Source organism: Anser brachyrhynchus (genome assembly GCF_964034855.1).
Source record: "Anser brachyrhynchus genome assembly, chromosome: Z".
Classification (NCBI taxonomy): domain Eukaryota; kingdom Metazoa; phylum Chordata; class Aves; order Anseriformes; family Anatidae; genus Anser; species Anser brachyrhynchus.
Genome location: NC_137697.1, coordinates 56534824 through 56553206, shown reverse-complemented (window position 1 = coordinate 56553206; position 18383 = coordinate 56534824). Strand labels below are relative to the sequence as shown.

The 18383-nt window shown below is 38.7% G+C and overlaps 1 protein-coding gene across 16 annotated transcripts in view; it reads left to right on the top strand.

Moving 5' to 3' along the window:
• The window catches only part of PAM (peptidylglycine alpha-amidating monooxygenase), a 140846-nt gene that overhangs the window by 85766 nt on the left and 36697 nt on the right, over positions 1-18383 (top strand). For all 16 annotated transcript variants that reach the window (XM_080572790.1, XM_080572788.1, XM_080572789.1 and 13 more), the window contains 7 exons: positions 6068-6116; positions 6593-6660; positions 8326-8406; positions 8523-8599; positions 8903-9006; positions 14654-14841; positions 16053-16121. In XM_080572790.1, coding sequence (XP_080428916.1) covers positions 6068-6116; positions 6593-6660; positions 8326-8406; positions 8523-8599; positions 8903-9006; positions 14654-14841; positions 16053-16121 — 636 coding nt within the window. The remainder of the gene's footprint in view (positions 1-6067; positions 6117-6592; positions 6661-8325; positions 8407-8522; positions 8600-8902; positions 9007-14653; positions 14842-16052; positions 16122-18383) is intronic.

The following is an 18383-nucleotide window of genomic DNA, read 5'->3' as shown; positions in this document are numbered from 1 at the left end:
ATATTACATGTAGCTTAAGAAAGACAGACAGAAATTCATGGAATTCCAGAATGGTTGAGGTTGGTAGGGACCTCTGGAGGTCATCTAGTTCAACTCCCCTGCTCATGCAGGGTCACCTAGAGCATGTTGCACAGGACCATGTCCAGGGAGGCTTTGAAGATCTCCAAGGAGGAGACTCCACAGCCTCTCTGTTCAACCTTTTCCAGTGCTCTCGCACTCTCACAGTAATGAAGTTTTTCCTTACATTCAGATGGAACATCTTTTGTTTCAGTTTGTGCCCATTGCCTCTTATCCTGTTGCTGGGCTCCACCGAAAAGTCTGGCCCCATCATCTTGACATCCTTTCTCAAGATATTTGTACTCCTCAGTAAGATCCACTCTCAGTCTTCTCCAGGCTGAAGAAGCCCAGGTCTCTCAGCCTTTCCTCCTAAGAGAGATGCTTCAGTCCCCTAATCATCATCATGGCACTCTGCTGGACTGTCTCCAGAATCTCCATGCCTTTCTTGTACTGGGGAGACCCAGAACTGGGCACAGTACTCCAGATGTGGCCTCACCACGGCTGAGTAGAGAGGGAAGATAACATTTCTTGACCTGCTGGCAACACTCCATAATGAACCCCAGGATACCACTGGCCGTCTTGGCCATAAGGGCACATTGCTGGTTCATGCTTAATTTGTTGTCCACCAGGACTCTGTCCTGGTTCCAGTTAGGACAGAGTTAATTTTTCCTCATAGTAGCTGGTAGGGTGCTATGTTTTGGATTAGGATGAGAAGAGCGCTGATAACATGCTGATGTTTTAATTGTTGCAGAGCAGTGTTTACACCAGGCCAAGGACTTTTCGGCTTCTCGCTCTGTCCTGCCAGCGAGCAGGCTAGGCGTGCAGCAGGAGCTGGGAGGGGACAGACCCAGGACAGCTGACCCAAACTGGCCAAAGGGGTGTTCCATACCATTTGACGTCATGCTAAACAATATATAGGGGTGGCTGGCCGGGGTGGGGGGCTGGCTTCTCGGGGATAGGCTGGGCATCGGTCAGCGGGTGGTGAGCAATTGCATTGTGCATCACTTGTTTTCTTACACATTATTATTATTAATACTATTATCATTATCACTATTATTACTATTATTGTTATTATTATATTCCTGTCTTAATAAACTGTCTTTATCTCAACTCACAGGCTTCACTTTCCCGTTTCTCTCCCCCATCCCAGAGAGGGAGGGGGGAGGGTGAGCGAACGGCTGTGTGGTGTTTAGCTGCCAGCCGGGTTAAACCACAACAGACTCACAGGTCCTTCTCCACACAGCTGCTTTCCAACAGGTCAACACCTAACTTGTCCAGGTGCATGGGGTTTTTCCGCCCCACGTGCAGGACCCTGCACTTGCCTTTGTTGAACTTCATGCGGTTCTTCTCCAGTCTACTCTCCAGCCTGTCCAGGTCTCTCTGAATGGCAGCACAGCATTTTGATTTGTCAGCCACTCCTTCACAGTTTCATCAGCGAACTTGCTAAGGGTGCACTCTGATCCTTCATCCAAGTAATTGATGGATAAATTGAACAAGACTGGACGCAGTACTAACCCCTGAGGAGACACCACTAGTTCCAGGCCTCCAACTAGACTCTGTACCACTCAACACAACCCTCTGAGCTCTGCTATCCAGCCAGTTCTCAATCCACCTCTCTGTCCACTTATCTAACCCACACTTTCCAAGCTTGTTTATGAGGACGTTCTGGGAGACAGTGTCAAAAGTCTTGCTGAAGTCAAGGTGGACAACAACATCCACTGCTCTCCCCTCATCTACCCAGCCAGTCATCCCATCGTAGAAGGCTATCAGATTCATTAAGCATGATTTCTCCTTGGTGACTACTCCTGATCACCTTCTTTTCCTCCATATGCTTGGAGATGAATTCCAGGAATGAGCTGTTCCATCACCTTTCCAGGGATGAAGGTGAGGCCGACTGGCTTGTCATTTCCTGGGTCGTCCTCCTAGCCCTTTTTGAATATTAAAATGACATGGATTTTCTTCCAGGTCTCAGGTACCTCCCCTGTTTTCCATCACTTTTCAAAGACGATGGAGAGTTTCTTAGTTGTAACATCCATCAGCTCCCTCCACACCTGTCCGGTTCCATGGATTTGTGGGTATCACAGAATGGTTTGGATGGGATGAGACCTTATAGACCATCTAATTCTAACTCCCCTGCCATGGGCAGGGACACCTCCCACTAGGCAAGGTTGCTCAAAGCCCCATCCAACCTGGCAAGCTGTCAGGCTTGCCTAAATGATCTCTAACCCAGTACTACTCAAACAAGGGAAAATCTTCCTTTATCCATAGTTTGTCTTGTCTCTAGGGTTTGGGATTCCTGAGATCTGGCCTTAGCAGTAAAGACTGAAGCAAAGAGGGCTTCAATAAGTCTTTCTTCTGTGTATCCATTATCAGAAGAGCACCTGCACCATTCAGTAGTGGACACACGTTCTCCCAAGTCTTCCTCTTGCTACTGATGTATTTTACAGAATCACAGAATCATCTAGGTTGGAAGAGACCTCCAACATCACCTAGTCCAACCTCTGACCTAACACTAACAAGTCCTCCACTAAACCATATCACTAAGCTCTACATCTAAACATCTTTTAAATACCTCCAGGGATGGTGACTCAACCACTTCCCTGGGCAGCCCATTCCAGTGCATAACAACCCTTTTGGTAAAGAATTTCTTCGTAATATCCAACCTAAACCTCTCCTGGCACAACTTTAGCCCATTCCCCCTCGCCCTGTTGATTGTCTTCCTGCAGAGGGGGCAACTTGGATTTTTCTTTGCCCACCACAGTGCATAGCCATAGCAAAGCTGGTGGAGACGGGGTCTCTTAGGTGACATCGTCCTGACTGTCCCCACAGGCTGGGCAGGTCCAGTCTGATGGCACATCCATGACCACCGGGCTCTTCAGTGGGCTGGGGAGAGCTGAGGTCAAGAAGCTGCTCCCCTGCCCTGGCGCTGCAGCTGCCAAAGGGTGTCCCAAACTGCCCAAGGGGGAGAGGCCAGAGTCACTCGCTGTGCTGGGGTGAACAGCAGCAATGCCCCAACCCCTCAGCAGAAAACCCACTGACCCTGCAGCTGCACTGTCCCGTGCCCCCCACCCGCAGCCCTGAGGCCTGTGTCCCTGCATAGCTCACCTCCACTGCTGCAAGCGCACCACACGGGGCCCCGGCTGCCTGAGCCAGGCAGGGCCGGGGAGACACAGGCAATGGCTGCAGGGAACGAGCATTGAGAGCAGGTGCCAGCAGCCCCACAGCACAGCTCAACCAAACCCTCGCTCAATGCTCCAAGCCTCACACATGCTCAGCTGGAGTCCAGGCATGAGCAAGGTGACATGGCCTCTGCTGGTGCCCCAAGATAAGCAGCGAGGGCTGCGGGCTCACAGCCCGTCACTCAGTGTCATCACCATGGGCCATCTGCCCCACAGGGCCTTTAGCACCTTGCCCCAGATGTTACGAAGATGGTTGGGTTGGGTTGGTGTTTTGATTTGTCTTTTTTCTTTATTTTTTTTTCACCTTGGATTCACCATGAAGTGGGTTGAACAGGCATGCTAAGAGAGTGGGGATCACTGTAAAGATTTATTTCCTATTCTTCGGTATGCAGATCTGATCTCTGAACTCCTTGCTGTAGTTTACTATTCACACACACCCAAACGCAAAAAAAAAAAAAGCCAAAGAAAACAATCCCGTAATTAAAGAATAATTACAGGATTATCCTACCAGCTGGCATTTACTGAAGGAACTGCACTCTAGACACGCACGTGACACAAGCAGCATAAACATCACGGTGGATTTGCTCTGTACAAAACCTGAACATGATTTGGGGTCTCACCTCTCCAGTTTATGAATTTCCACTAGCTTGTTAAGGTATTGATGGCTCAGTCGCCTTGGTTTGTGACCAGTGGAGACATGCTCTGTGGTATCAGCCACTCCTCCCAGCTTTGTGTCATCAGTAAACTTGCAGAGGGTGCTCTCTGTTTCATCATCCAGGTGGTTGATGAGTAAGCTGAACAAGACTGGACCCCGTACTGACCCCTGGGGGACACCACTAGCTACAAGCCTCCAACTGGACTCTGTACCACTAAGCACAACCCTCTGAGCTCTTCCATCCAGCCAATTATCAATCCACCTCACTGTCCACTCATCTAGGCCGCGCTTCCCTGAGCTTGTCTATGAGGATGTTCTGGGAGACAGTGTCAAAAGCCTTGCTGAAGTCAAGATAGACCACATCCACTGCTCTCCCCCCATCTACCCAGCCAGTCAATCTCATCATAGAAGGTTATCAAATCGGTTAGCCACAAATGAATCTATGCTGACTATTTGTGATCACCTTCTTTTCCTCCACATGCTTGGAGATGACCTCCAGGATGAGCTATTCCATCACCTTTCCAGGGATGGAGGTGAGGCTGAATGGCCTGTAGTTGCCTCTATCCTCCTTCTCGCCCTTTTTGAAGACCGGAGTGACATTGGCTTTCTTCCAGTACTCAGGCACCTCTCCTGTGCTCCACAACCTTTAAAAGATGATGGAGAGTGGCCTAGCAATAACATTAGCCAGTTCACTCAGCACGTGTGAGTGCATTCCATCAGGGCCCATGGATTTGTGGATGTCAGGTTTGCTTAAATGATCTCTGACGCAATCTTCTTTGACTAAGAGAAAGTCCTCCTGTCTCCGGACTTGCTCTCTTGTCTCCGGGGTCTGAGATTCCTGAGGGTTGATCTTAGCAGTAAAGACTGAATTTAAAAATGTGTTCAGCAACTCTGCCTGCTCCGTATCCTTTCTCACCAGAGCACCCAGCCCATTCAGCAGTGGGCCAACATTTCCCCAGTCTTTGTTTTTCTACTGATGTATTTGAAGAAGTCCTCCTTCTTGTCCTTGACATTCCTTGCCAGATTTAATTCTAAATGGGCCTTGGCCTTCCTCATCACATCCTTGCATACTTTGACCTTGTTCCTATGTTCCCCCCAAGTGGCCTGTCCCTTTTTCCACATTCCATATACTTCCTTCTTCTGTTTGTGTCTTGCCAGGAGCTCCTTGCTCATCCATGCAGATTTCGTGTCCCCTAACTGTTACTTAATTCCATCTGCGTTGTATTGATCCTCTTTTCTTTCTGCAGTACCACTTGAATTTTCAGCAGTTTTCCTTGTGCTTAGTTGCGCTTAGTTTCAAAAATTCTAATTAGGCATGCCTTCCTAATTCATTCAATGCAGCTACGGGATTAGGTAGTTTAAATGAAAGAGCTACCATACAATTAAGACTGGCTTTTTTTTTTCCTCATTGCTATTTGTAAAGGCATCGCTGCTGTCACTTACTGGTTCAGATTTTTAGATAAAGAAGTATTTGTTGAGAGACACAAAGCTGGAGAAAGTAGGAATTCTCAGGAGACATGACAGTGGACATTACGGAAATCCAATGGGATTGGATCAGCAGCTCTCATAATACATATAGCGAATTATATATTATGTAGAAATAGTGACTGTCTATTTTGTGAATATATTGAAAGTAAAGCCTAATATCTAGTAGGGTTTTTACTGCCTTTATAGGTTATCCAACATTAAACGTAACCATTGTCTGTACAGATATCTCAAGTTCACATGCCAATTTTATTACAAGGTTTTCTGTTTTATTCATTGTTGGCTAACATATATAAATGGCTAAAATAAAATTTATCCCTAAATCTTTTTTCTAATTTTTGTCAAAATACATTTTTTTGATGCCAAGTAGTTTTTCTTGCTATTGTAAAAATGTCATGGTTTCATTTCCCAGATGCTAGTTCATAAAGATCTGCAATTTCTAGCGTCAAAAGACAAGTTTAGTTTTTCATCCACAAGAACTTTGTACAGACTTCACTATAAATGCAGCCCCGTGTTGTTCAGGTTTGTGCAAATTTGAGTAATATTTACACAGTATGAATGTTTTACTGAAAACAGTAAGATTAAAACTTGTCTGCTGTTTTTTTGTTATACACCAGAAGAATGTTATCTATGTGCAGTACTTTTGCATGCATTCATTTCTGATGATTAAACTGTTTTGTAATTTGTACAGATAAGCACAAGGATTGCTCTGGTGTAACTTTACATCTGACACATCAAAAGTAAGTACATTTAAAATATATACCTATTACAACTTTTTTTTCATCAATAGAGAAGACATTGAAACCTTTAGATTTCTTTGAAAAAAATGTGAAATAAAAATATTACATACTTACAATACGAAGCCATGTGTCATCTGCTAGCAAAAGTTTTTATTCCTGCTATGAGATTTGGTGACAGATTGCTATAAGGACTGAGTTAAACCGGATTAAAAGGTTCACATTTAGAAATGTGGGAAGAGGATAGCAATTATGTAGATAATCATGTTGTCCTATTTCATACGCTTTGTAGCAGATGCTTTAAAAACTGTAGGTCCATATGTAAAAAGAGGGAAGTGTTGTGTAATGGCTCCTTTTTCTGTAGACTAGTTTTGAAAGTAATCCAATATTTAGAAATTAATGGTATTGAACATATCATGTCACTTGCAGTCTGGTTTTACAAAGAGATTGGTTAGAAGAGCTTGGGTTTTGAATTGCAGGCAGCCTTTGATTGCTGGAATGTATCTCATGATGTCTGTGAGCACCGTAATACCTCCAGGCGAGAAAGGTAAGTTGTAATTCTACAAAGTGATATGTAATTTCAGTATATGATTCTTTTTTTTTTTTCTGTCAATTGTGGAAGAAAATATTTTTGAGACCAGCTGATGGAAGAGTTAATTGTTAAAATAAACAAATCATTAAAAAATAGTGATAATTGTATCATATTTCCTAATGACTACATCTGCAGAGGCAGTCAATACTGTAGAAAGTAATGTACAAAACAACAATGATCTGTGCTGCATTGAAGTTACTAGGATTCTTAAACCTATTTATTTGATTTATTGTCCTCTTAAGCAATATTTTACCAAAAAGGCCCTACCTATTTTCTCCCCTTTCCCATAAATCCATAAGGTTTGGACTCTTTTATCTACATTTGTCGTTCATGCTGTATATTTGTGATTTACTTAAAAGGTCAGTTTCAATAAATGAATTTCTATCAGTAAGGAGCTGCTCTTTAAAATTTGTATTCCTATATTCCTGGTTGGTTAAAAGGTCAAAATGTTGAAAAAAACACTGTAAAATGAAATTTCTGATCAGTTCCTATTCAGAATCATACTTGGTAGAATGTATCTAAAACTCAGATTGAATAGTCCTAATATTTTTTTCAAGCTAGTCTGGAATGTTCTGTTTTAAGTAAGTTGAAGTTTTGAAGTTGAACATTGAAGTTTTGTTTTCTTTTGCCATACTTGAGTTTCAAATTAGATATCTGAAGATGCCACTTGTCCCAGTTACAGCTTAGCTGCCCAAATAGGATGATGTGGTTAAATGTTCAGCTGGCTCCCACCTATTCAATGAATTCAGCAACTTGAAATCTCTTTGTAGTTTGAACTGAAAAGTAAGCTATTTTGCTGTTTAATCTAAAAATATCCAACTATTTTTTCCCCTCTACAGAAATACGTGATTAGTGTAGAAATTAATTTTTCAGTTGGATAGGATGAGAGAAGGGAGAACAAAACCAGTTCTATACCTGTTAATAACAAGTACTGTTACTGCCTTTTCATATTCCTTCAAATTTGTTGTCCTTAAGTAAGGCATCAAGTTTGATACACACATGAAAACATCAGCCAGTCCCCTTATACTTCTCTATGAGGCATCTGCAGAGGAATTTCTCTGTAGGCTACCCCTTAGCTACTGTTCCTGCACCTAACTCCTAGCTTGCAGATGTTGTCTGTACCGCACCTCTTTGACAATGTCTGTATCTAAATCTGTAAGAGTGGGTCTATAACTATATAATCTTAAAATCAGGCCTTCATTATAAACTATATTGCTTTAGAATTATATGTTGATTTTAATTTCTCCCTGAGTAGACTATTTGTTTATCACAGCATATCTTAAATGTCCCTGAATGCATGCTATAAGAAAATGCATTATTTTACTTCATTAAATAGTGGTAGTGTACACTGTAAAAAGTGCTACTAAGTTTCAGCCCCATTTTGGATCATCACAGAAAGTAAGTATATGTAATACATTTTACTTGTTTTTATTTTAGGATGTCTTGAGATAGATACTACAGAAATAAAAGATATTATCCATCCTCTTTTAAAATTGTCTGTCCAGTGTAGGTATGCTTTTTGTAAACTAGTTTCACGCTGAATGAAGTACAGTAGTGTAGCTTTCCTCTGTTTAGTAAATAATATGTTTTTATGTGTTTATTGCCATCATATTTTAACAGTGGTTGATGCAGACATTGCCTGCCATTACAAAAGGTTTCCAATGCACCTTTTTGCCTACAGAGTTCATACACACAGACTAGGTAAGAATTTTATTGCAACATTAGGATTTTAAAGTATTTAATTGAAAAATGCTGAACCTGCAACATGTTTTTCTAGAAGTGTATCTGATATCCCTGTACGTGTTTGTATATTACAGGTAAAGTAGTGAGTGGATACAGAGTGAGAAATGGTCAATGGACATTAATTGGTAGACAGAGTCCACAGCTACCACAGGTTGGTTGTTGTTGTGTTTTATTTATTTATTTTTTATTATAGCTTTAGATTTTAATTGTTCGTATTTAAAACTAAGAAGTTTATCTGACAGTCACGTACCCACAGGTCTGCATCATAATGTTTCCACTCGTGCACGTTGTTGTGCCACTAAGCATGAATACCGATAAGTATTATTGTGATCACATTATGACATAAAAACCTTACTGCAATTACTTTTCAGACATGTAGTACTGTTCTTCTTGTGTGTAAACTGACGTCAATGAGACACTTTTACTAATTAGAGTGAATCATCCTCTCTTTCAGGCATTTTATCCAGTAGAACATCCTGTTGATGTTAGCTATGATGATATCCTGGCAGCTAGATGTGTGTTCAGTGGTGAAGGCAGAACTACAGAAACACATATAGGGTAAATCTTCTCTATTTTGCCCATTCTTCTATAACCATTTTTTTATCCAAGGTATTGGTTATATGCAGAAATACATTTTTTTGTCTTCTTGTTACATAGTTCTAACAAACTTAACTGTATGAAGTTCAACAAGGCCAAGTGCCGGGTCCTGCACTTGGGACACAACAACCCCAAGCAGAGCTACAGCCTGGGAGATGAGTGGTTAGAAAGCTGCCTGGCAGAGAAGGATCTGGGAGTACTGGTTGATAGCTGGCTGAATTTGAGCCAGCAGTGTGCTCAGGTAGCCAAGAAGGCCAACAGCATCCTGGCTTGTATCAGAAACAGTGTGGCCAGCAGGACGAGGGAAGTGATTGTCCCCCTGTACTTGGCTCTGGTGAGGCCGCACCTCAAGTACTGTGTTCAGTTTTGGGCCTCTCGCTACAAGAAGGACATGGAGGTGCTCAAGAGAGTCCAGAGAAGGGCAACAAGGCTGGTGAGGGGTCTGGAGAACAAGTCTTACGAGGAGCGGCTGAGGGAGCTGGGATTGTTCAGCCTGAAGAGGAGGCTTAGGGGTGACCTTATCGCACTCTACAGGTACCTTAAAGGAGGCTGTAGAGAGGTGGGGGTTGGTCTATTCTCCCACGTGCCTGGTGACTGGACGAGGGGGAATGGGCTAAAGTTGTGCCAGGGGAGGTTTAGGTTGGATATTAGGAAGAACTTCTTTACTGAAAGGGTTGTTAGGCATTGGAATGGGCTGCCCAGGGAAGTGGTTGAGTCACCATCCCTGGAGGTCTTTAAAAGACGTTTAGATGTAGAGCTTAGTGATATGGTTTAGTGGAGTACTTAGTGTTAGGTCAGAGGTTGGACTAGATGATCTTGGAGGTCTTTTCCAATCTAGATGATTCTGTGAAACTTAAGTTCCACTGGAGCGATCTGTTTTGCTGGCTGGTTTGCTGGATTTAACTCTACAATATGTTCATAGCCTTTCTTTTTTGAATAATCACTTTTCTGAAATGTTCAGAACATCTCTCAGCTGAAACTATGCTACCAAAGGCCTTGCTCAGATGTTGTGTGGTTCTGCTCTTAGAGTAATTATCAGAATGTCAGTTATAAAAACTGTATTTTTAATAAATTGAAGTTATTGACCATTTAAAATAAAATAATAGAGCTTTGCAATTTCTTTTCACTATTTCAGAAACAAGATTTCTGTAAGTTTATAAAACTGTGATAAATTCTGACCCATCATAAAACCAAATCTTAAAGCTCAGAATAAAGTTCCAGTTGCCTTTTTCTCAATATAAAAATGTACAGGCTTTTATGAAAAACAATTAAGTCATAAGTGACTAATAATACATAGAAAAATCTGAACTGTGTGTTAGTGATGCTGCTTAGCCAAAGATGACAGAGAGAGCCCTATAAGGTCAAGTTGACAAATACATCTTTAAGAATACATGCAATATTAATATTCTCTTAACTGGCACAAGTTCTCTAAACTGTAATTTACTGGACATGTAGAGATACGAACATACCTTGCAGAAGTCTTTCTTTACTGGAAGTAAATGCACCAGCACCTCAAGCAATGACTTGTTTCATGCTCTACGCACGCTAAGATTGCATCTCAGTGTGGGCTTAAAGAGTTCAACACAAATTTAACTCTTTTCCATAGGCAGTTAAAATGCTGAACTAAAATGAATTGTTTGAGAAGTCGTTTTTACAAAGGTCATAACAGTAATATCCAAAACCTTTATGTAACATTCAACTGTAGACCTTTTGAAGTTCTAAAATTCTGACATGTTTCTATAACATTCTGCCAAGTAGTTTCTGTTTGTTGAATAATCCTTACAGTTTAAGAACCAGTCCCAGGAGAATTATGGTCTTCATTTTCAATGTGCTGATAACCTTCCAAAGAGAAAGAAGTGATGGGAACTTCTATTATGTAATTTCTGCTTGTGTTTTTGGAGGAAAAATACACAAACATTTTAAGAAAAAGTTAAAATAATACACAAAAATTAATGCAAGATGTGGAAGTATGAATAATTGGAAAACATGGGGAAATAACTATCACCATAAATATCAAATGAAAGGATAAAAAGGAGTGCATTCCCAACAATACTGGGTATATGGAAAGTTAGTAACAGTTAAAATAAAATGTATGAAAGTTGTTTAAATCTTAGAAAGTGTTTTCCTTATATTGCCATTGTCTCATTTCTGTTCAGAATGACTCATCCCTCCCCCCCAAATTTTTTTTTGTTCCATCCTTTAAGCTTCAAATATAAACACTGAAAAATAAACAGGAAATGTACGCGTGAAAGGAAAACTGTGAAGTAATACATACCTGAAAAGGATCAGATCAAGTCTGCATGTTCACTTTCCCAGTCTCTAATTTTCTGCTTGAATTTTTGTTTTTCCTTGAACTATCTGAAAAAGCTCTTAAATTCCTTATGTGATTTATCTTTAATATACAGAGAAATCTGGGGTAAAACAAACTTATGGGTTCGCTTTGTCTGTTCCCCTTTCCAAAGCTGATCATTTAAAGCTTAGCTATTCCTAGTATATGCTTTCTGCCTGTCGTTAAACATATGTTTTCAGTGTTATAGTTCCTTAACGGTGTTGTAATTTCTATGATAGCCAGCTAGTGCCTTACATATAAATGCACTCTTTCTTTTGCTTGACATTTTTTGAGTTACTTCAGATGTTACTTTCCATATATTCTGAATTTCTGAAGGACTGGACACCTTTTCACATTACCGTATTCTCTGCTTCACTCAAATTATCTTGATGAATACTGTGTCCACGATAGGTCTTTGGTATTCTTTCTTGCTGCCTTTCTCAACGGCTATTGTGCAGCGCAGTTACTGTTTTAATGTTTTGTCTATAATAACGTGCAAGTGCACTGTCATTCGAAATGCTGAGTGATTGTCTTTTTTATAATACAGTACTCATTTCAGTTTGTTTTTACCTGTATTTCTTTGCATTTTTATCTAATTAAGATTGAAATTGCCATTTTTGGCCAAGTCTGTACTTCTGTACAGACCGTAAGTAGAAGAGGAAGGAGTAGGTGTTCTTGTTTGTTTTTAGATCTTTCATAGCTGTGTTGTCTGTTTCTTTGCACGTTAGTTTTTTTTTTCCATGTTTTCATTTAGTTACACTAGCTCATGTCTGTTATCTTGCTCTGTTATTTCATGACCTCCATGGCTCACATTAGCCTTTTTCAGCCTGCTCTTCTCCTAGTCTGAAAAATTAAATGTGGTATTGAGGTATGCCTCTGTATACGTAGAGTTTGGCTAACAAAGGTTTAGAAATAAAACCTGATTTTGCTTGTGCGGTTGACACTGTATATTTTCAAGGTAATTACAAGATCACAGACTTAAAATCTCTGTTGTAGAGAGGTGAGGCAGGAGTCATCTCTTCAACAGTTTCCATAGGCCATTTTATTTATCTGGATTTCTCCTCAAACTCAAACTTCATAACAGAGGTTCGAATTAACCTTTGTCAAGTATGATCAACAACTATAACAACTGTTACTAATTTACAAAGGAATCTTTCTTTTTTCTTTTTTTTTCTAGAAACCAGTAAGTACTCCATGCAAACACCCACTACATTTTTATAACAGATAATATAATGTTGTTTCAGAGTAAAAATTAGAGTTCATATTGTGTCAAGTAATACACAGTTTACTAGTCTAAAGGACTTCAAAGAATTGGAGCCTAGTCAATGTCAAGTTCGTGTCTTTGTAGAGGAAAGTGCCATTGGCCATTTTTTACCCAGTAGTAATTCAGTGTATTGCACGAAACTCTTAATGGATGGAAAACCGTGTAAGCTGTATCTTTCCCTTTCAAAAATAAACATTTTTATTTTCAGCAATATACATTTCAGAAATTTTTATTTTCAAAAATAAACAAGTATTATACCATTCCAGAGAAGGTTCATGTGCCCGTAGCAAAATCTTCCATATTCAGTATTTAAGACTCTTTGACTGTATTATCTTGCTTTTTGTTGCTAAATCATGTTTTAGTTTCTCTTCACTGTATATTGATCATATACCAAGATCTGAATATACTTCTAGACACACTTCTAGATACCTGTGGCTGTGATATGAAGGTGGTTTATGTGATTTTTTTTAATTTGTACATTAGCATTTCTACTCATTAAACTCATTCACAAAATGGGATTTCTTAGTGGTTCAAACATTTAATGGAAGGATTCTGTGTTTTCTATGAATTTACTAAAACTGTTGTTGATAGAGGTTTGTTTGTTTGTTTTTTACTGTGTCTACACATTTCAAAGTTTGTAATTTAAAATTTTTTACAGTTATGTGTCAGGTGAACCAGAGTTCATGCAACTTCCTCATTCCCTTTTTGTAATAGAGGCCGTCATAGTTAGAGTACAACAGTGAAATGAATGCTTTCTAAAAGCTTAAGCAGAGCTTGCCAAGTCAGAGTCTGATTTTTGTGGTCTTCAAGGGACAGTAAATTTTCAATGCATGGAGAAATACCAATTCCCCTTTTGAAACAGTCTCTTCTCCCATGTTCCCTCTATCCCCGCTCTGGCTGGTGTCATTATTGTTGCTATGGTGAATAAATGAATGCTGCAGGATGCTGCTGGAAAAGTCAGCACTGACGTCTTTTGCGAACAGCTAATAGGCCACCCCTGTGTCATTTTATGAGTGTGGGCTCACTGGTTAATTGTGAAAGCGGATTTAAAAATCTTAACATAAAACCCTTTATTTTGTGAACCTTTCTTTTTAAGTTATTGCTTATTCTATTGTCAGGACTATATAATTAAAGGTATCAGCACATATGGCATAAATAAATAAACAGATCACAGTGTTGCAAACAGCCCTGGTATTGTCTGCTGCATAAAGTAATGTTTTTCAGAAAAAATTCTTTCTCATACCAGCTGAACTTTCTATTGAAGGCAGGATTATGTAGCAATACAGAAGAGCCTCTTCTGTTTCAAGTACATGAATAACAGTTGTCAATTAGTCATTCCTCTTGTACTCATGTTTCTTCGTACAGAAGCTTGAAGCTTGTGATCAAGTTATTCTCAAGAAGGCAGTGCTATCTTTTCTTTAGGAGTTATTTACGGTGTCTTAATACGTAATGAAATCAAGTTTTGCTGTGTTAGAACCACTGTGACTGGCCAGTGAATGCATGTACTTCAGCATGGAGGAAAACAACTGTCTTAAATGATAGCTGCTGAAATTAAACATAGAAGTTATTTCCAGTGATTTTAAATGAAGTTTACCCCAGGTAGTCAAAAGTATATGGGTGATGACATAATGAATGTTACAGTTGTGTCTTTTTCATCAGAACATGTACATAGTTGATGACACATTGGGGAATATGAAGAGTATACTGTACAAAAGAGGAGAAGGAAGAGCAGTTTTAATCATTGATGCCATTTTCTTTAGGGTCAAAACTTAGTTCTCAGGAATTCCTGAGATACTAGAGGAGCTTGTGCAAGCTGGTAGTTTCTAATGGGACTCGTTCTCTTCTAGAGAAACTTCTGATACTGGTTCACTGCTGTGAAGACATGAAGTGTTTTGGTGTGGGACATCTAAACATTTAATTGCAACTTTTTTAATATTCTGTTAAGCACGTTAGATAACTTCTATATTGAGCTGATTTTCCTCCTCTAACTGCTGCATCTTTTCTGTATTGTATAGGGGAACAGCCAATGATGAAATGTGTAATTTTTACATCATGTACTATATGGAAGCCAAACATGCTGTCTCATATATGACCTGCACACAGAATGCAAACCCTGAGATGTTCAGAAACATACCACAGGAAGCAAATATTCCTATTCCAGTCAAGCCTGATATGCTAAAGATGACTCATGGACATCATGAAGGTGGAAAAAAAAACTTGCAATCCATTTTATTTTAGGCTTTTTTTGCTGACTGATATGTTTGTCTGTGTTGCTTTATTATGATAAACTTTCATAGTAAAGAAATGCAATTTTGAATAAAATCGAAACTGTTAATTATAGAGCATTATGAGATTCTGCTCTTGATTTTGGTGAAAAATGTCTCTCAGTCTTTTGCCTATTTTCTCCTATTGTCATCTTTCAATTTCTAACATGCTTTTATAGCTAACTGAGCTATATACCCCAAAGATTGACCTCTTTGCTATGGTAAATATCAGCACTTAACATTAACAATTTTTAATAGTTGCTTTAGCTTCTATTTCCTGTGAAGTTGAAGTGTAACATTTCCGGATCCCAGTTTTCTAGATCCCTGTACCTTTATATGGAAGGAATCAAATGTCCGTTAAACACTGCTATGCGTATATGTTGGCACAGCAGTATTATTCAGAAGCAGTATGGCAAATATGTCAGTATAGTAAAGTACAGTTCCATGCAGGGCAGCAGATATTAGAGGCAGAATGCTTTAACAAGCTCCTTGGAAAGCTAATAACTAATTATGGCAAAATACTGCCCAGACAGAACTAGATCATTTCTCATTCTGTAGTTAGTTCTCTTGGAATCATTTGTTGCATTTTTGTTGGGCAATCCTTTGCATTATATAGGCAATAAAGGTCATAAAAGTTGGGATGTATTTCATCCTAGTTACTGAGTAATAATATGATTTATTTTTTTTCTGCTGACTTCATTGACTTGGGACTGCTATTTAAATTGGGCTTTGACCCATTGATCAAGCAGGTTTATGCTACCCTTTCACAAAGTTTTTATGAAACTTAGTGAATAGCGCAAAATTTCATATCAGTTATCTGTATTGGTTTTAATTTAACAACTTCAAAGAAAAGTACAATACCCTAGATTCTTCTATAACTGTGTAATATGTCTGCCTACATTATGATGGATAGACAGGTGTAGAGTTCTAAATTTCTATCTAAACCCTCCTACTGTCCTGTTACTTGTGCAAATCTTAACTTTTTATTCTAGTTGTTTTACTGCTACACTGGTTGGTGCACCTACTATAGATGGAGGGGAAGAAAAAAAAAACACATATTCAGTTCAGAAGGACTGTTTTCACTAGTAGATGATGTTCAGTCCCATTCACGTGCAGAAGTTAACAGCATATTTTAAATTTCCTTTTTTAGAAATCAAGGATACTGATAAAAGTTCTTTGCAACTGTCAAAAGGAGAAGAGGAATTGATTCTGGATCAGGGTATGTACTTGTTTATTTCATTTTCAAGTAAGGAACTCATTAATGTTAAATCCTGATAAATTAAATCTCCTGATTGTTAAAGATAATGAAGTTTTAAATCTTTTTTTCCTTTAGCTGATGCAATTTTTAATGTTCTATTCAGTTAATAATATTGGAAGTTATATAAGACATTGTAGGTAAAATTTATTAGTGCATTATAATCTCATTAGATTTTTCTGATTTTGTTTTACTTTGTTAAAGAAGGTTGTAATTTATCTGTAAATGCGATCCTGGAGAATGGACACAAAGAAGTTGTGGCAGTCCAATAGAAAAAGAATTCATTCACTTTTCTTTAACGTGGTGATTTATGTAATCTGCTATTAGCTCTCCTCCTGTTCCTCAGTTTGTATTACCGTGCATATATTCTATGTATGTTACTATGCTTCAATATTGGTAGTACATGCAGTGGGTTGAGTGCTAGTAGTGTTTAATACTAAATCTTTTTCACAAAATTTGTATGTCTTCATATATGCATAACATCTCATGCACAGATGTGTACAATATTAAGTTGTAGCAAAAAGCATGACTAATATGTCTAGAAATAAGCTGATTGTTACTTAGGTTTCAGAGTTATTAAAATATGGCTGTACTTTAAAGTTCTTGTGGATTATATGTTATTAGACACTGGTTTAGTATCAAGAGTTTTTTTTTCAGAAGGAGAAATCCTTTTCAGGTATATCTTCATTCTGTTTTAATTGAACATTGCTGAGGCTTGTAGGACTTCGGACATCTTCTGTGTGTGTTGACTATTCTCACCCATTTTCATGCTGAATGGGCCTTAAGCTCAGTATTGTTAGTAGGTATTGGTGGTAGGGGGACGGTTGGACCAGAAGATCTTGGAGGTCTTTTCCAACCTTAGTAATTCTATGATTCTGGTATAAAATGTAAAATTAAAGTCAGATGCCTATGATGAAACTGGACTGCTAAGGAAGAATGAATTCATAGAATAGATATCAAATACAAAATGTTTAAAAGTTTACTCTATATTAGCTGTACTCTTGTGGTATTAAGGGAATAGTCTAAATATCTGGGAGATGTTAATCTAAGCACTTGCCTAATCTTCGTTTTCATTAAAGGTGGAAGGAAATTTACTAACATTTCCCAAAGGGGTTAAGCTTTCTATATGCACTGCTATTTTGTGAAGTTAACTCAAGTAATTGAGTTACAGTTACATTAAAAACTAGCATCTGGAGTGTAAGAGCATCTTTACTTAGGGTACATACTTAGTTTACATACTATAGACAATATTTACAATTGCAAATTTGAAATTTACATTAGAAAATTTAAGACGGATTTTTTAACAAATAAATACAATTCTAAAAATACTTGCTTTTTAAGCTTATTCCAGACCAGTATGAGCTAGCTGCCTACAAATATATGTGAAAATTTATGCTGACAAGCTGCTTCACCCTTAGGTTACTAGAAAGTTTATTAGCATTTGTTGAGAATGTTACCTATGTGCTTTATTGAATTCATTAATGTTTGAAACAAAATGTTTGAAACAAGATGCTCTTTGTAAAGTACTTTTCAGTTGTCTTTGAGATGTGTTTCAAAGCAACATTTCTGTAGTGCAGTTTTGTTTGCTTAGACCACTAGTTGGTATACATCCTCATCTAACACGTTTCTATGGAAACAGATTTGATTGCACTGTCCGTTTGAAGTTAGGTGGGTTCGTGATGTGAAATATCAAAACAAAGTAGTTGCAATGAGAGAATTTTGTTTCATGTTCTTAGCTGTTAGCTTAAGATAAATTCTCCCATCATTTACAGGACCCTGGCTTCAATTTTACATTGAGGTACCTGAAACTTCAGTTCAATTATACGTATGTAAGCAAAAAAAGCAAAAGGAAAAATGAAGAGACTTTGGTTTTATTTTTGTCTACAAAGAGAGGAAGTTGAAGGCTTTTTTAGAACTGTTTTTTGGCTCTACATGACCGTGTGGTAAAACACACGGGGAAAATCATGACCTGAAAGTGGTCTTGTCCATCTTCCACAATAACCTTAGTGAGTTAGCCAATATCTACCACATTGGAACAAGGTCTTATAGGTGACAGAATAAAAGTTCTACAGCGCAGCGTGGGGTGGTGGATCCCCAACCCACACAGAAGCAAGTAAATACTGAGGTAAAGTTTATAGCATTTTTTTTTTTTAATTTATGGTCTGATGTGAAATACTATGTATGATAAACTTATCTTCAAGACACAGGTCCACCAAAACTCAGGTT